General features: G+C 42.5%; 1 protein-coding gene across 1 annotated transcript in view; it reads right to left on the bottom strand.

Moving 5' to 3' along the window:
* The window catches only part of DOCK5 (dedicator of cytokinesis 5), a 102551-nt gene that overhangs the window by 45592 nt on the left and 39387 nt on the right, over positions 1-17572 (bottom strand). The window contains exons 10-21 of the mRNA XM_083880582.1: positions 16800-16929; positions 16126-16198; positions 12879-13021; positions 11507-11632; positions 10551-10675; positions 9349-9447; positions 8091-8163; positions 6466-6569; positions 5661-5853; positions 4324-4421; positions 2595-2684; positions 1842-1942 (exon numbers count right to left, since the gene is read on the bottom strand). Of these exons, the coding sequence (XP_083736708.1) occupies positions 1842-1942; positions 2595-2684; positions 4324-4421; positions 5661-5853; positions 6466-6569; positions 8091-8163; positions 9349-9447; positions 10551-10675; positions 11507-11632; positions 12879-13021; positions 16126-16198; positions 16800-16929 (1355 nt within the window). The remainder of the gene's footprint in view (positions 1-1841; positions 1943-2594; positions 2685-4323; positions 4422-5660; positions 5854-6465; positions 6570-8090; positions 8164-9348; positions 9448-10550; positions 10676-11506; positions 11633-12878; positions 13022-16125; positions 16199-16799; positions 16930-17572) is intronic.

Here is a 17572-nt window from a genome sequence, read left to right as displayed (position 1 = left end):
ATAACAATAAAATAACAATAAATAAAATAATAACAATAAAATAACAATAAAATAACAATAAATAAAATAATAACAATAAAATAACAATAAAATAACAATAAAATAACAATAAAATAACAATAAAGTTCCTGTGCAAATCCAACTTCCTTATCCCAGAGAGGAACTGCAGGCCCATGAACACCACAGGGCTCCTCCTCACAGCCCATTTCCTCCTGAAACCTTGGCCTCAAACTCCACAGATTCCACCCTCTGCCTCTGCTTTGCTTTTTTTTTTTTTTTTTTTTGCCCCTAAAAGGAGCTGCCCAAGGAAGCTGCAAAACCCATTCCCAGTGTGGGAATTCCCTGGTGTGGGAAATGGAAAAAGGAAATCACAAAGTGGAAGGAGGGAAAGAGACACTCCAGGAGATTCAAATTGTCCTTCTTTAGGGTCACAGCCAGGAATTTATATGGATCAATACAAATTAAAGAGATTTTTAGGGAAGAAAAGCAGTTTGGGTTCCTGGTTTTGCCTGAGTCCCCTGTTGGGTTCAGTTTTAACTTTTCACTTCTGTTCCCACAAGGGGGATGAGCTTTGATGGAGGAGGAGGAGGAGGAGGGAGGAAGATTCTGGAAATAATGGAGAGGGTTTTCCTGGGATAATGGAGGAGGAACAGATTGCCTTGGGATGGAGGAGGAGGAGGAAGAAGAGGAAGAGGAGGAGGAGGAAGATCCCAGGATGAGCAGGAGGAGGGGACTGAAGGCTCCAGAATGAGAGAGGAGGAGGATGAGGAGGGAGAGCCCAGGAAGGCTGGGAATGGGGAGGAAGATCCCGGGATAATGGGGAGGAGGAGGAGGAAGGGATGAAGATCCCGGGATGAGGAAGAGGAGGAGAGGAAGATCCCAGGAGGATGAGGAGGGGGATGAAGGCTCCAGCATGATGGTGATGGAGGTGATGGAGATGATGAAGATGATGGACAAAGAGGAGGAAGAGGATGAGGGAGAGCCCAGGAAGGCTGGGAATGGGGAGGAAGATCCCAGGATAATGGGGAGGAGGAGGAGGAAGGGATGAAGATCCCAGGATGAGGAAGAGGAGGAGGAGAGGAAGATCCCAGGATGAGGAGGAGGCGGATGAAGGCTCCAGCATGACGGAGATGGAGATGATGGAGGAAGAGGAGGATGAGGAGGGAGAGCCCAGGAAGGCTGGGAATGAGGAGGAAGATCCTGAGATAATGAGGAGGAGGAAGAGCAGGAGAAGGGGATGAAGATCCCAGGATAAGGAAGAGGAGGAGGAGAGGAAGATCCCAGGATGAGGAGGGGGATGAAGGCTCCAGCATGACAGAGGAGGAGGAGGAGGGAGAGCCCAGGATAATGGGGAGGAGGAGGAGGAGGAGGAGGAGGAGATGAAGATCCCAGGATGACTGATGAGGATGAGGAGGGTCCTGTGAGGATGATGATGATGGTGATGATGATGAGGAAGGTCCTGGGACAGCAGAGGGGGCAGGGATGGGATGAAGGCCCCGGGAGGGCAGAGGAGGAAAAGTTTTTCCCAAGATAATTGAGGAGGAGGAGGAGGAGGGAGGAGGGAGGAAGATCTCGGGGATCCCCTCTTTCATCAAAGGGCTGGAAATCCAAAATCCACTACCAAAGTTTCTTTTCTGACAGAAAAAAAAACCCTCACAAACAGAAATATTTTACAGAACAAAAAACCAACAACAATAAAGAACCTTTCTCTCCTGCAGGCAGAGAAGGGATGGAACTCTGCACTCTGCTGCTTTTATCACACTGAAATCATCAAAAATTCCCTCAGCAAAGACATCCCTGAGAGCTGATGTCAGCAGTGACACTCTGGGGTCAGTACTCACACGTAGGCCAGGGTGGCACTGAAGTGTTTGTAGATATAAGTCTCCAAAACTGCATTGAAATGCTGGAACTTGATGTCTCCAATCAAAGAAATAATAAATACCTGCCAAAAAAAAATCCAAAAGAAGGGAAAGAGATGCACAGTGACTCAACTAGAACAGTCTCTAATTTCATTTATGTTTCTGGCTTATAATATTTAATAATTAAAATTAAATAATAAAAATTTAATAATTAAAATTATGTTTTAATTTGAAATTAAGTAATAAAAAATTAAAAATATTTATAATAAATAATAAAAATAAATAAAAATAATAAATAAATAATAAAAATAATGAATAAATAGAAACAAATAATAGATAAAAATTATAAAAAAATAAAGAATAAATAAAGAATAATAAAAATTTAAATAATTTAATTAATTGAAATAAATAAATTAATTAAAGTTAATAGTAATTTTTACCAACAGCATTAATGCTACAGAGAGTGTTATTTATGTCCCAACAGTCACTAAATAATGTGGGTGTGCAATTTATTGCTCTTTTCAATGTGGCCACTAAAAACATGATGTGTATTACAGTCCTGGCTCCTGAAAAAGTGTTTAAATATAATTTATTTCTAGAATTAAATATCATTTATTTCTAGAATTAAATATCATTTATTTCTGGAGCAAAACTAGAAAATTCAAGCAATTTGCTCATTGGAATCACCAGGAACAGACTGAAAACAAACTCTGAACCCAGAGAAGATTCACTCACCAGGGCATCAAACACCAGGAAATCGTAGGTTTCATTCTCTGACATTTCCATCATGATGTTGAAAAGGGCATCGAGGGTGTCTGGCAAAAACTGGAGGGGAAAAGGAGCAGAGAAAGGGTGGGGAAAGGGAACTGGAGCTGGAGAATCCCTCCCCTCCCAGCCCAGCTGAAATGCAAATAATCCTCATTTATTAGACTCTAATTATTTATTTTTTTATGCTGTGAGACTGGAGAAAAGCAAAGCAGGCTCAAACTTAAATATAGGTTTATTAACAAACACTAAATGAAAAGAATAAAAAAAATCACTTATTTCCCCCCAAAAAATCACTCATTTCACTGTGAGGAAACATCCAAAAAGGGATGCCAGCCTCGATTATCTCTGTGGGAAGGAAGATCTTTTCTCCTCAGCTCTGAATGGCCCCACTTTGCTGTTCCATCACATTTTCATCTCACAGGATAAAAAATTTAACCTCCCCAAAGGCTGTCCTGAGGCAGGAGCCTGCCCTGAGCCTGTCTGCAGTGACACAGCCCTGACTGCACCCAACTGCAGCATTAAATCATCAAACTCTGCAGAATATCCCGGTACATTCACTGCTGGGACCCCTCCCTGGGGGTAAGAATTCCTCCTAAACCCTTCAGCAGAGCCTTTTCTATGGGAATTCCCCCCTTTTCCACCCTCCACAGTAATTTATGTGGTTTCTGCTCCCAGATTCACAGCAAATCTCTCATCATTCCCAAAGGAGATGAAAATTAAAATTTAGGTTTTGGATATATCTCTTATTTCGTAAGGATAAAGGGGGAAATAAATTCACAGCCTTCTCACTGATCCTTGTAATATTTAATTTCTGTAATTCTGTAATTTCTGTAAATCTGAGAGTTCAGGTTCCCAGAGAAACTCTGGCTGTCCCACCCCTGGCAGTGCCCAAGGCCAGGCTGGAGCAGCCTGGGACAGTGGGAGGTGTCTCTGCCATGGCAGGGGGTGGAAAAAGCTGATTTTCAGGTCCCTTCCAAACCAAACCATCCCGTGATTTGATGCTCTTCCATTGCTCAGCACCCAGAAGTGCCCTCCCAGCCCTGCCAGGCACATTTTGTGTGCAACACACCAGAGTTTGTGCACCAGGGATGCTCAAATCCCTGGGAATACCTTCACTATTTCTCCTCCTTCCACCGAGAACTGCCCTCCCAGCCTGGCCAGACACTTGTGTGTCCAACACAGCAGAGTTTGTGTCCCAAGGAGGCTCAAATCCCTGGGAACATCTTCATGATTTCTTCTCTTTCCATCCTGAACTTCCCTCCCAGCCAGGCCAGACACATTTTGTGTCCAACACACCAGAGTTTGTGTCCCAAGGAGACTCAAATCCCTGGAAATATCTTCACAATTTTTCATTCTTCCACCCAAAACTGCCCTCCCAGCCCTGCCAGACACTTCTGGGTCCAACACCAGGCTGACAAATCAGATTTTTTGCACCAAGGAGGCTCAAATCCCTGGGAATACCTTCACAATTTCTCCTCCTTCCACCCAGAACTGCCCTCCCAGCCTGGCCAGACACTTCTGGGTCCAACACCAGGCTGACAAATCAGATTTTTTGCACCAGGGAGGCTCAAATCCCTGGGAATATCTTAATGATTTCTACTCCTTCCACCCAGAACTTCCCTCCCAGCCTGGCCAGTCACTTTTGGGTCCAACGCCAGATTTTTTGCACCAAGGAGGCTCAAATCCCTGGAAATACCTTCACAATTTCTCCTCCTTCCACCTCCATGAGCTTCCTGAGGTTGTGGGCGATGTTGGGCAGGTTGGAGCGCCAGTTCAGCAAACCCAGCAGGTCAACTGCAAGGACAGCAAGCAGCAGCAATCAGCAAACCCCAGCCCACAGCGAGGCTGGGGGATATTTTTAGTCAGTGCACAAGGAAAAGTCACCCTGAGGCACAGAACGTTACCTTGAGGTGCTGCTTTTGTCTTGGCAAAACAGCAAAGCCCTGCTATAAATGGAAACCTGCTGCCATCTGATAACAGCACACCTGGAGACCACTTTGGAGGGCTTTTATGGACTAAAGAGCAGGTATCTCGAGCCAGGAATTTTATTGGAGTGCATGGCTTGGCTAAGGAGCCTTCCAGAGCTGCTGGAACTCTTCCATCATTTACCAGCTCTGGATTCAATCTCCCATCAGTTACCAGGCTGGATTCAACCTCCCATCATTTTATCAGTGCTGGGTTCAATCTCCCATCATTTACCAGGTTTGATTCAATCTCCCATAATTTACCAGGCTGGATTCACTCTCCCATCATTTACCAGCACTGGATTCACTCTCCCATCATTTACCAGGCAGGATTCAATCTCCCATCATTTACCAGGCTGGATTCAATCTCCCATCATTTACCAGGCAGGATTCACTCTCCCATCATTTACCAGGCTGGATTCACTCTCCCATCATTTACCAGGCTGGATTCACTCTCCCATCATTTACCAGGCTGGGTTCACTCTCCCATCATTTACCAGCCTGGATTAATTCACACATCACTCCTCATTTTGATCCCTCTGGCAGCACAGCAGATTTAATGCACATCATCACCCTGGAGAGCTCAGTCCTCACTGCTGCTCTCTTGACAGTAATTAAGGTAATTAACCTTAAATATTAAAAATTCTGATCAAACACAGGTGCTGTCACTGACAGGTGACAATTCCACGTGTGCCAATGATCTTGTGGGGTTTAACACTGAATATTTGTGTGGAAGGGTTTCCAGGGGCTGCACAAACATCCTGGGAGCTTGTTCTGGCAGCTTGATGGGACAAAACTGCCACTGATGTGTGAAAAGGAAAGGGAAAGGGAAAGGGAAAGGAAAAGAAGGAAAAAGGAAAGGGAAAGGGAAAAGGAAAGGAAAGGGAAAGGAAAGGAAAGGAGAAAGAAAGAAAGAAAGAAAGAAAGAAAGAAAGAAAGAAAGAAAGAAAGAAAGAAAGAAAAGAAAGGAAAGAGAAAAAAAAATGGCAGCTGGTGTTCTCTGCCCACATGCAAAAACCTGCCTGAAGAAAACACCCTCTGCACTGGAGAGCCCCAGCAGAAGCCCTACCATTCTGGGTGAGCTTGGTGGAGCAGATGACAGTGGAGATCTGGAAACTGTCCTTGGTGCTGTCCTTGCTGGGGGTGAAGTTGGCCAGAGGGTGCAGGTTCTTCCCCGAGGGCGCCTCCTTCTCCTCCATCTCTGTTTTGGTGCAAGGGAGGGTCAGGTAACTCCTGGCATCTTCCATTTTCTTGTTGTCACCCTGGAGGACACAGCAGAGAGAAGGGTCATGTCTCTGCCACTGTTTTACACCACAAGGACACAGACTCTGATTTCAGGAGGCTGAAAATGACTCCTTTATTTCTGGGCTGTGTCTCCCTTTTCTACTATTTCACACAGACCAATTGGATTGGTGACACAAAGACAAACCTCTTCACTCCCATTGGGCAGAGCAGAGGGACAGCAAGGAGAAGTCCCTCCTGGGGAAAGGAATGAAGAACAAAGTTCCAGTTCCAAAAACATTTCTCCTGTTTACAGAAAACTCCCTGGGAAAGGAATTTCAGAAAACCAAAACACCTCAGGCACAAAACATCCCACAGTGACAGCCAGAATGGGCTTGGATTCAATGATCTTAAAGATCTATTCCAACCGAATCATTCTGTGAATTTCACCTCTGCCATGGTTTGGGTTTCTAATTTCAGGGATAAGTTGTCCCTACTGCAAATGAGCTGAGCTATTTCCAAAGCCACAGAACTCAGGAGGATTTCCCACCCTTCCCCATGTACATTTTGTAGCTTTTTACTGCTTGGAAAATCATCCAGGAGAGAGTTTGGATGGGTTAAACACCAGACAAGGCTGGAAATGCCCAGGTTACCTTGTAGACAATCAGGTTGTGTTTGCCATCCTGCAGGGTTGTTCCATCTGCATTCATCAGCTTCACAAAGCCCACGCCAAAGGCCCTCTCAGACCTGTCCCTGGCTGCAAACAGGAGAAATCCTCATTAGAAATGGCTTTATTCATGTCCACACGATCCAAAGTGCAGCCCTGTAACTCCATCAGCAGCTTTATTTCACAGGGGACTGCAGCTGCACAAACACATCCTCCTGGAGCATCTTCCACACACAATTTTAGCCTTTTTTGTGCTGATGAATGGACAGATTATGGTTGGATTCCTTGATCTTCCAGATCTTTTCTAAACTTCACAATTCAGTGATCCTCTGATATGGAATTCTATGGATATTTTTGGTTTGGAGTTTGGTTTGTGAGCTGTGGGTGTGGAATACTTCATACTGCCTTCCAAACCAGGTGCCTTTGAGAGCCTTTAAACACATTATTGATCTCATTTCAGGGCTCTGGAGTGATCTGGTGAAGCTTCTGGCTCTAATTCACTCATTAGCCTTTCATTAGCCTAATTAGAATTCCCCCTTTAGGAAGATCATTAGAAGCCCACCAGGCCTGGCAGTGAATTTTGCTGAAATAAATTCAAAGCAACACCCTACACTGAGAAGCCAAAGCAATAACAAACATTGATAATTGTCTTTTGGGGAAATAAAACATTGTTCCTTATCAACTTTCAGTTTCAGGATAAAACCAGCACCAAACCTCAAGTGCAAAAAATTTGAATAATTTTGATTTTTCACCTGCCACAAAACTGGGAATAAATAAACTGAGCAAGAAAAAAACCCGTAATAATGTGAATAAACAGAAATGAGAGTTCTGCACTCAGTGGAGTGGGAGGATACCCTGGGTTGCAGTGTAGGATGAGCACACAGTATTTATTCCATCCCCATCCCCATGAGCTGTTGGAACCAGGTGGGGCAGTGTTTTCCCAGGCCCCTCCTTTGGGCTCTTCTGCTCGTGGCCCATCAATGCCTTGCCCAGGACTCACAGGGAACTCCCTCCAGGAGCTCTCTCTGTTTGTTGGGACATCCAGGACCCATTCCATGACTGTCTCTGGATTCCCAGAGGAAAAGTGTCCACCTGGTTTTTCAGCCTTCTGACAGTTTACATTTCTACTGGAGCTTTCTCACCATTGTAAAATAAACCAAGTGATGTTTGGTAAATAACACTTTCCTGTCCAGAGGGAAGGACAAACTGATGAACTCCTAAGTTGACCACTGAGGTCAAAGAGGTGTTTCTCTGGTCCCCCAATCCTTGACCAAATTCCAAAGACAAAATAAGTCGAGATCCCCAAATAAACTTCCTTTCTTTCCCATCTCACATCCTGACAGGTGACTGTGGCTCTTTTTGTGTCCTCTTGAGACAGAAAAGACTTTCCAAACCTTTCTGTGAGATCTTCAGGCAGACACCTCACCTGGGCTGCTCCCACCACCTGCCCAGGCCGTATCCTGACTCTGTCAATGATCTTTTGTATTACCGCATTTATTTTATTTTATTTCACTCTTTTTTTTCCTTTCTTCTTATTAAACTGTATTTCTGCCTTGAGCCTGTCACTGGTTTTGCCTTTCAAACCCAGAGGAGCTGAGCAGGGGCACTCACACTCCTGGGACGAGCGGTGGCGGAAGGTGAACCTCAGGTGGCAGCGACTGACCTCCTCTATGGCGATGGACACCTGAAAAGGGCAGAATAAAAATATCAGCGTTTTCACTGTCCTGGGGAGTGCAAAGACAAAATGCAATTTGTAAATTCCAGCAAAGAAAGTGAAGATGTATCAGAAAGAAAAACATGTTAAGAACTACCAAGAACAAAAAAATCAAACACACAAACTTGAGTTATGTAGACAATATAACTAATAGCAGAATTTTTTTTGTGCCATAGAAGAAGTGTGAACCTAAAGTTTTATATCAATATAAAAAGTGTGAAAATCATTGGTGTCATAGAGCTCTATTAACACAAGCGTGGTATACATCATAATATACTTTAAATTTAATTTAAATTTATAATTTATAATTTAAATTATAATTTAAAATCCCAAACAAAAGTACAAAACCACTGGATTTTTAGTTACAATTAATCACAAAAAAATAGCCCCATCTTCCTATTCAATAACAATAAAAACTCATATAATAATATATAATACATATATTGTATAATATATAATAATAGATAATACATATATTATAATAATATATAATACATATATTATAATAATACATATATTATAATAATGAATATAATAATAATCACAATATATTATAATCATTATAATTATTATAATAATATATAATACATATATTATAATACATATACAATAATAAATATAATAATCATAATATATTATAATAATTATAATTATTATAATAATATAATACATAATTACAATCTATATTATAACTAATATATAATAATATAATATACACTATTATAATTATAATAATATATAATAGAATATATATAATATATTATGTAATAGATACTATATTATTATATAGTAAAATATTTAAAATAATAAAAAATATTTTAAAAATATATAAAAAATAATTTAAAAAAATAAAATAAAATTCTAATTTTAGTAGGACACCTTTGTAAAAGCTCCTTTACTGATCACAGAATTGATCTTTTTACCTTACAGGTCTCCAAGGACAACATTGACAACCATGGAAATGATGACTCAGATTACAATCAGAGCCAGAGAAAGGCAGTTACCCACAGCAAGCCAAGCCTTTGCTGTGATTTACACACCTTTAAAGAAGACTATTTTAACTAAAAATCACAATATTTACAAACTGACCATCAATTCCACCAGCAGCTGGTGCTTTCACAGAGATGAAGAGGATGGAGAGGGACCGAGCCCTACCTTGACAGTCTCGTACCAGCAGGGCTGCTTGACCTGGTAATAAACCACCGACTTGTACTCCGAGACGCCCTCGTAGCCAGCCCCGGGGTGGATGGCTTTCTTTGGACACAACACAACGGGTGGGGAGGGAAAAAAAAAAGGTAAATATGTTTTTTTAATCTTTTTCAGCCTTCTGATGTTTAATTTTTTTTTTTTTTTCTTACTGGAGTTTGTCACGGATTTTTTAAATAAACGGAGAGTGATGTTTTGGAAACTATGCATTCCTCCTTGGAGGAGGAACAATTAATAGACTTTTAGTTTGACCAGTGGGGTTGAAAAAGTGTCAACCTCTTTGTCCAATCTCTGGTCAAACTTATATATATATATATATATATATAAATATTATATATACATAAATATAATATAATATATATATATATAAATATTATATATACATAAATTATATATATATATATATATATATATATATATAAATAAAAATATATATATATATATAAATCTAAGCTGAGAATAAACTGCCTCTCTTTTTGCTCTTTCAACCTGACCGCATGAATGTGGTTCTTTTTTGTCTGAAACACCTCCACACCCCAGCAGGTGTTTCCACATTGGGAAAGAGTTTGAGTTTCACCCCTGAGCTTTTAAAGAAGAATTAGAAACTTCCATGCTCCTCTTAACATAATTAGCCCAGTGCCAGGAGAAAGGGACTTGTTGGACCCTTGAGTTGTTCTTCAAGGAATGAAATGAAAGAAATGAATATTTTCTATTGGGCAGCAAGGCAAAAAACCCTCCTGGATCATTGAATACTTCAGAGAGAGCACAGAGTTTCTTGGGGCTTTTTGGGGTGTCTTTTTTTCTGTACAGTTTGTTATTTTCTTCTTTAATTAAAACCTTTTTTGCTTTTTCAAAACCCCTCCATCAGTCACCTCACTAATTATTCTGAAGCCATTTCTGGGAGGTTCCTTGGTCAACCCTCAGAGGTAATAGTTTGTTATTCTCTTCTTTAATTAAAACCTTTTTCCTTTCTCAAAACCCCCCCATCAGTCACCTCACTAATTATTTTTAGGCCATTTCTGGGAGGTTTCTGGTCAACCCTCAGAGCTTGATCCACCTCAGTGGGGCTAAACCCACCCGGCCTCAGGCAGAATTGCACAGTGGGGTGTTTGGGGTGGTGAATCTCCCAAAAGGGTGTCAGACCCTCCTACCTCCTGCAGGTTCCCGTCCTCGTCGTGCACGGACATGGTGACCTCGACGTTCTTGGGCGTTTTCTTCTTGCCTTTGTCGAACTCCCCTTGGATCAGGGTGACGTAGATGTCGTTCCGGACGTCCCCTGCAGAGTCCCAGGGTTTACTGAGCTGATTTCTTGTCCCCAGTGTGGCAGGTGAACGTTTAACACCCTTTTGGGTACCACCTCACCCTCATTTTCCTCTTAGTTTTTAATTAATGACACCTGCTGTCACACTGTTTTCATCTCCATCTCAAATTACACAAAATCTTCTGAAATGAACTATTTTCCTTTCTAAAACCCCTCTGTCCTTATATTTTTTTTCTTTTAATTTAATGAGCTCTCTAGGGTTAAATCCACTCTGTATGGATGGGTCAAAGCTACATGCAACGAAAATTCCTTTGACTAAAGAGACATTTCCTTCCAAAAGCTCCCTCCATAAACCATCATTTCACCATAAGAAAGAAAATTTGTGTTTTCAACTTCTTGTGAGGGAAGGGAAGGGAAGGGAAGGGAAGGGAAGGGAAGGGAAGGGAAGGGAAGGGAAGGGAAGGGAAGGGAAGGGAAGGGAAGGGAAGGGAAGGGAAGGGAAGGGAAGGGAAGGGAAGGGAAGGGAAGGGAAGGGAAGGGAAGGGAAGGGAAGGGAAGGGAAGGAAAGGGAAGGAAAGGGAAGGAAAGGAAAGGAAAGGAAAGGAAAGGAAAGGAAAGGAAAGGAAAGGAAAGGAAAGGAAAGGAAAGGAAAGGAAAGGAAAGGAAAGGAAAGGAAAGGAAAGGAAAGGAAAGGGAAAGAGAAAAGGAAAAGGACCTGGAAATCTGAAGAAAAATGAAAAGCTTTCAGATAAAAATAAATCTAATTGTAAAAAATAAATCTTTTTGTGACAAGTTCTAGAATATGGCTGTTTCACCCCCTGCAATGTAGAAGCACACAGGACCCACCAGGAAGGATGATCTCAGGGAACCCCATTTTTCGAGCCACTGCAGTGGATCTGTCCACAAGGTGGGAAAAATCCTTCTGAACCTGAGCCAGATCCCCCGGGAGCAGCTTCAGGGAGACCCAGAGACCTGCAAAAAGGGAGATGGCACTTGTTTACTGAACAAAAAAAGGTACAAACTGGTGAAATTTAAGCCTGTGCTTTCAAAAAAAATCTGTGTTTTCATGAAAATTCCATGTCCCCATCTGGTTCTCTCTTGCCTAGTTTCCATGTCCCTGAATCTGAGTGAGACTTTGCTGGGCAAGAAGATTCTGTGAAGTAAAACCCGAATTTCCAGAGATGAATCTTGAGTGTCTTTGAGCCAAGGAAGAGCAGAAAAATCTGGAATAATCTGATTTAACCTCCAAACCATTTAGGACACACAGCCACGTCCACTTACAAATATTTCACACCCATAAAACACTTTTTATTTTAAAGGAACACCCCAGCAGGTGTTCTCATATCAGGGAAAGAGTTTAAGCCTCACCCCTGAACTTTAAGGAAGAAGAAGCAGAAACTTCCATGTTCCTCACACCATAATTGACCCAGGGCCAGGACAAAGGCACTCATTGGGTCCTTGAGCTGTTCCCTCAAGGAATGTGGATATTTTCTATTTGCAGCAAGCAAAAATCCCTCCTGGATCATTGAATACTTAAGAGAGAGCATGGAGACTCTTGGTGCCTTTTGGAGTGTCTTAGCAAGTGCAAGGGCCCTCCCTGCACTGTGCACAGCTTTTACTCTTTTATTTTTTATAGTTTGTTATTTCCTTCTTTAATTAAAAACCTTTTTGCTTTTTCAAAACTCCTCCCAATCAGCCACCTCACTAATTATTCTTCAGCCACTTCTGGGATGGGCTGCTGAGCATCTCTCAAGAGTTTGATGAACTTTTATGGGACTAAAACCACTCTGTCCCTACAGAAATCCCCCACCCCAGGCTGGGTTTCCCCCAGGCTGCACCTTGGCCCTTGTGCTTGACCTCCTTGGCCAATTATTCTTAACCCATTCCTGGGAGGCTGCTGAACATCTCTCAAGAGTCTGATGAACCTTTATGGGACTAAAATCACTCTGTCCCTGCAGAAATCCCCCACCCAGGCCAGGTTTCCCCCAGGCTGCACCTTGGCCCTTGTGGTTGACCTCCTCACTAATTTTAGCCCCTTTATGGGACTAAAACCACTCTGTCCCTGCAGAAATCCCCCACCCCAGGCTGAGTTTCCCCCAGGCTGCACCTTGGCCCTTGTGGTTGACCTCCTCACTAATTTTAGCCCCTTTATGGGGCTAAAACCACTCTGACCCTATAGAAATCCCCCACCCCAGGCCAGGTTTCCCCCAGGCTGCACCTTGGCCCTTGTGGTTGACCTCCTTGGCCGCGATGACCTTGTTGAAGACGGAGGTGAGGGGCTCGTTCTCGCCGATGACGTGGGAGGTGATCAGGGGGGACATGATGAGCTGGCGCTGCCTGATGTAGGTTTCCATGGCAATCCTGGCCAGGAGGGTGACAAAAACGGGGTCAGTGTTGGGAAAGATGGGACAGGAAGGATTTATGGATATGATTGTATGGTAAGAAATGCTGGAGATGTAAAACTTGTGAGTGAAATGGAAATGAAAGCAAGTTTTGGGATGTGGGCATGGGAATGAAAGGCAGTTTTGGGATGTAGGAACGGGAATTTCAGCCAGTTTTGGGATGTGGGCATGGGAATGAAAGGCAGTTTTGGGATGTGGGCATGGGAATGAAAGGCAGTTTTGGGATGTGGGCATGGGAATGAAAGGCAGTTTTGGGATGTGGGCATGGGAATGAAAGCCAGTTTTGGGATGTGGGCATGGGAATAAAGGCAGTTTTGGGATGTGGGCATGGGAATGAAAGGCAGTTTTGGGATGTAGACAGGGAGGCAGGAAAACGGTGATGAGCTGGAGATGGTTGAAGGACAGGAAAACAAAAGGAGTCAGGAATGTCATCTTTCCACTCTGCCAAAGGCAGCAGGGAGAAAACAGATGAGAAAAGGAGTCTTTAGGGTTTAGAATATAAAATGACATGGTAATGTAGCAGTTCTCATAGGCTGCGTGCAAAGTTTGTAGGTTGGTCACTGTAAATTGGAATATTCAACACAAAAAGAGATGGAATGGATGTAACAAGGTGATCACTCTCTTGCTCTTCTCTTGCTCTTCTCCGCTCCTCCCCTCTGCCCTTTTGTCCTCTCTTGCTTCTCCCCTCTCTTCCCCTCTCTCTCTTGCTCCTGCTTTTCCCACCCTCTTTTCCCCCACTCTTACCCCGTTTCTCCCCCTTAGCTCTACCCTCTCTTCTCTCCCCCTTTTTCTCTCTCTGGGGTTCCCTCCAGCCCAGGCTGGTGGCTGAAGGCAAAGCCCTCTTTACCCACCACCCTTGTAATAAACCCACCTGTTTCTAGAATATCTCAGCTCTGCAGAGTTCCCTCTCCCTGCCCTCCACGGATGTCACTACAGGCAGGAACTGGGGCTGACTGACACTGACCACACACAGGGAGAGGGTTGGGCAGCAGTTGATGTTTTACAAATAAATGTGGGGTTTTTTTTAAAGGATTTCATGGGGGTTTTCATTCCCTCACCTGCACAAAATCCATTTAAACCTTCACATAAATGCAGCAAAGGGAAGTAACAGCACTAAGAGAAGTAACACTGACCTCATGATTTAAGCCCTGACTTCAGGTTTACCTCAGAGCTATTAATAACTATTGGTAAATTAATATAAATTAATATAAATTAATGACTGCTGTGACAACAGCTCAGTGATGAACTCACCCCCAGTCACAAACAGGACTGTTGGGGTTGGGATCTGGACCCTGAGCTCACTCCTGCACCCACAGCATCAATAATGAGGGAGAAACAAGATATCCACAGGCTGGTGCCCAGCTGGGGGTGTGAGCTCAGCCTCATTAGAGCAGGAGAAAAATGGGAAAACACTCCAATAAAACAAAAATGAATCAAACAAACAAGCAAAGAAAAAAAAATCCAATTAAAAAACAAATAAACAAAACAAAACTCCTAAAAAAATAAAAAATAACCAATCAAACCTACCAAAAAAAAAAAAAAAAAAAAAAAAAAAAAAAAAAAAAAAAAAAAAAAAGGAGCAGACTACCATTATTCTGCAAAGAAAAACCCATCCTTCCAGGCCCTGAAAGGGCAGAGGAACAAACCCAAATCTCCCCTGAAAATACCCTGTGAAAACAAATGGCTGCAGCCAATCTTTGCTCTGTTTAGGGCTGTAACAACAAGGCTGGGTCTACCCAAACAAACTCCATTTTCATTACTGTAACAGGCCAGAAAAAATGAGCCAGCAGAGCAGGCAGAACAAACACACAAATCTAATTCTCAGCGCAGAAATGCAGAGCTCATCGGGGCTGGAATTTCTTCCCCAGGAAGAGGGAGAAATCCCTTTTCTACCAAGGAAATATGGGGAGGGAGGGGCAGCACAGAGGGTCCCACACAGCAGTGACAAAAAGCTGAAAATCTGAGAATTCTCTCTGAAAATCCTGCCTTTTCAACCACAAAAACATTTTGTGAGCCACATCCCCCCCAAGTGCCACAACATCATTTTGCTCTGCACTCCTCTCCCTCACCCCAGAAATTCCACCTGAACCCCCAATAAATGGGGTCTGTCACAGAGCCATGAAAAACAAGGGGAACAAAGGCTCCTGAGAGGGGACAGAGAGCTCTCCTTGCACAGAGCTGAGTCTGAATCTGCCTGCAGAGCCCCTGGGGCTGTGCCAGGCTCCCAGGCACAGCTGCCCTTCCCAAAGGACACTCCAGAATGATTATCTGCACATCACAGAATGAATATCTGCACATCACAGAATGAATATCTGCACATCACAGAATGAATATCTGCACATCACAGAATGAATATCTGCACATCACAGAATGATTATCTGCAGGGGTTTTTATTGAAGAGCTCTGGCAATCAGGGGTGCAGACCCAAATCTGACCCCAACATGGACCCAAAATGGACATGTTTTTATACCCTTTTGTTATACAACTATATATATTTTAATTATTAAGCTCATATTGTTCTATTGTATATCCAAGCATGACTTCTTGTAGTTTCCAAGTCCCACCAATATTGTTTCTCATGATTATTAAACATTATATATAATCATATAATATAACATTATTATATATAGAATTTCTATTCTATATATATTCTATATATTCATATATTCGTATATATTCTATTCTATATATATTCTATATATATTCTATATACTCATATATATTTCTATAAACATACAATATAACATTATATATCATCATATTCAATTACCAATCATTACATTTAATAATCATATCATTTTATTATCATATAAATGATAATAAAATTATTTTATTGATATTGATAATAAAGTTGTTTTATCATTTCATATGATGATGATGCAGTGCTGGTTCAGATGATCCAGTAAAGACAAAACCCAACATTTATTTCCAGAGCCTGTGTAGTTTTGGTTTTCTTTCTCAGACCTATTCAGGCCCAACCTTTCTTTCCACCTGCCCTGAATCTGTTGTAGACAATTCCCATGATTTTTAGGCACATTTGAAGCCCTGCAGGCCAGTACTCACTGCTGGAAGGGGATGAAGTGCTGCTTCTCCTCGTCGTCCACCTTGCCGTGGATGATGTCGGTGATGTCCATCACTGCAACGACACCAGAGCGTCACCTGAGCCCAGACAGAGCTTTTCCTCCCACAATGGAGACAGCAAGGTTTTATTTGGGCCAGTGGGACTCAAAACAAGGGCTCCTGTCCCTTCCTCCCCACAGCAAACCCCAACTGACCCTCTACCAGCTCATTTATTCTTTTATCACCCCACAGCTGGGAGGGCAAGGCTGTTCTTTTGGTTCTTTTCATTGCTCCTGTGGGCCTGATATTTCTGAGTCTGAGAGATTTCTCAAGGAAAAATTTCTCAAAAAAGTTTCTTCTCAAAACACTCTTGGCAAACAACTCTCCTCTCCCAGAACAATCTTTCTCCAGGTGGTGTTTTGCTGTTTCTCTGGTTTAACCAATGGCATTAGAGAGGTGTCGTTCCTATTCCCCAACCATGGTCAGTCTGGATGGGAACACCTTATAAAAGGTGGTGAGAATTAGACAATAAAGCCTTTTTTCTGTGCTCTTTGCCTTCTGGAATATTTGGAGTCTTTCCTTTGTGTCTTAGAGTGACAGTTACATTTCCCAGCTCCCAGCCCCGTGTCCCTGTCCCCCCCATGGGTCTGGGGGTGTCCCCAGGGGGCAGAGCTCACCTGCCACCCCGAAGGGTCTGCGCAGGCCACACGTGTGTTTCTTGCCATCCTTCAGCTCCATGTGCCCCACACGAACAATCTGGCACACCAGGCTGATCCTGGGCCTGATCAGGTCAGAACTGCTCAAGTCCTTGAAAAAAAAAAAGAAAAAAAGAACATTAAAATCCATGTTAAAATCAAATTCAAAGCGTGGTTAAAATATTAAAATACTGAAGTGTTAAAAAGCTAAGATATTAAAATGTTAAAGTGTTAAAAAGTTAAAATATTAAAATGAAAGAGTTAAATGTTGAAATCAATCAAAGCGTTCAATGTTAAAATCAATCAAAGAGTCAAATGTTAAAATCAAAGAGTTAAAGCCCATCAATGTCCTTTCTGAGTGGAAAAGAAGAGGGAAGGGAAGGGAAGGGAAGGGAAGGGAAGGGAAGGGAAGGGAAGGGAAGGGAAGGGAAGGGAAGGGAAGGGAAGGGAAGGGAAGGGAAGGAAAGGAAAGGAAAGGGGAAAGGGAAAGGGAAAGGGAAAGGGACAGGAAAAAGAAAGGAAAAGGAAAGGAAAAGGAAAGGAAAAGGAAAGGAAAAGGAAAGGAAAAGGAAAGGAAAAGGAAAGGATTTTGTTGGGTTATACCCAGGTAAAAATTGTGACTTTCTGTATCTGGATGGAGACCACGAGGGGGATGGAGACATTTATAGTGCCAGGACACAGGGAATGGCTCCCCACTGCCCACTGGGGAGAAATCCCTCCCTGTGAGGGTGGGGAGGGGCTGGACTGGAATTCCC

This window comes from Zosterops lateralis, assembly GCF_965231275.1.
Source record: "Zosterops lateralis genome assembly, chromosome: 30".
Classification (NCBI taxonomy): domain Eukaryota; kingdom Metazoa; phylum Chordata; class Aves; order Passeriformes; family Zosteropidae; genus Zosterops; species Zosterops lateralis.
The sequence above is the reverse complement of the archived record's forward strand: the minus strand, read 5'-3'. Positions and strand labels throughout refer to the sequence as shown.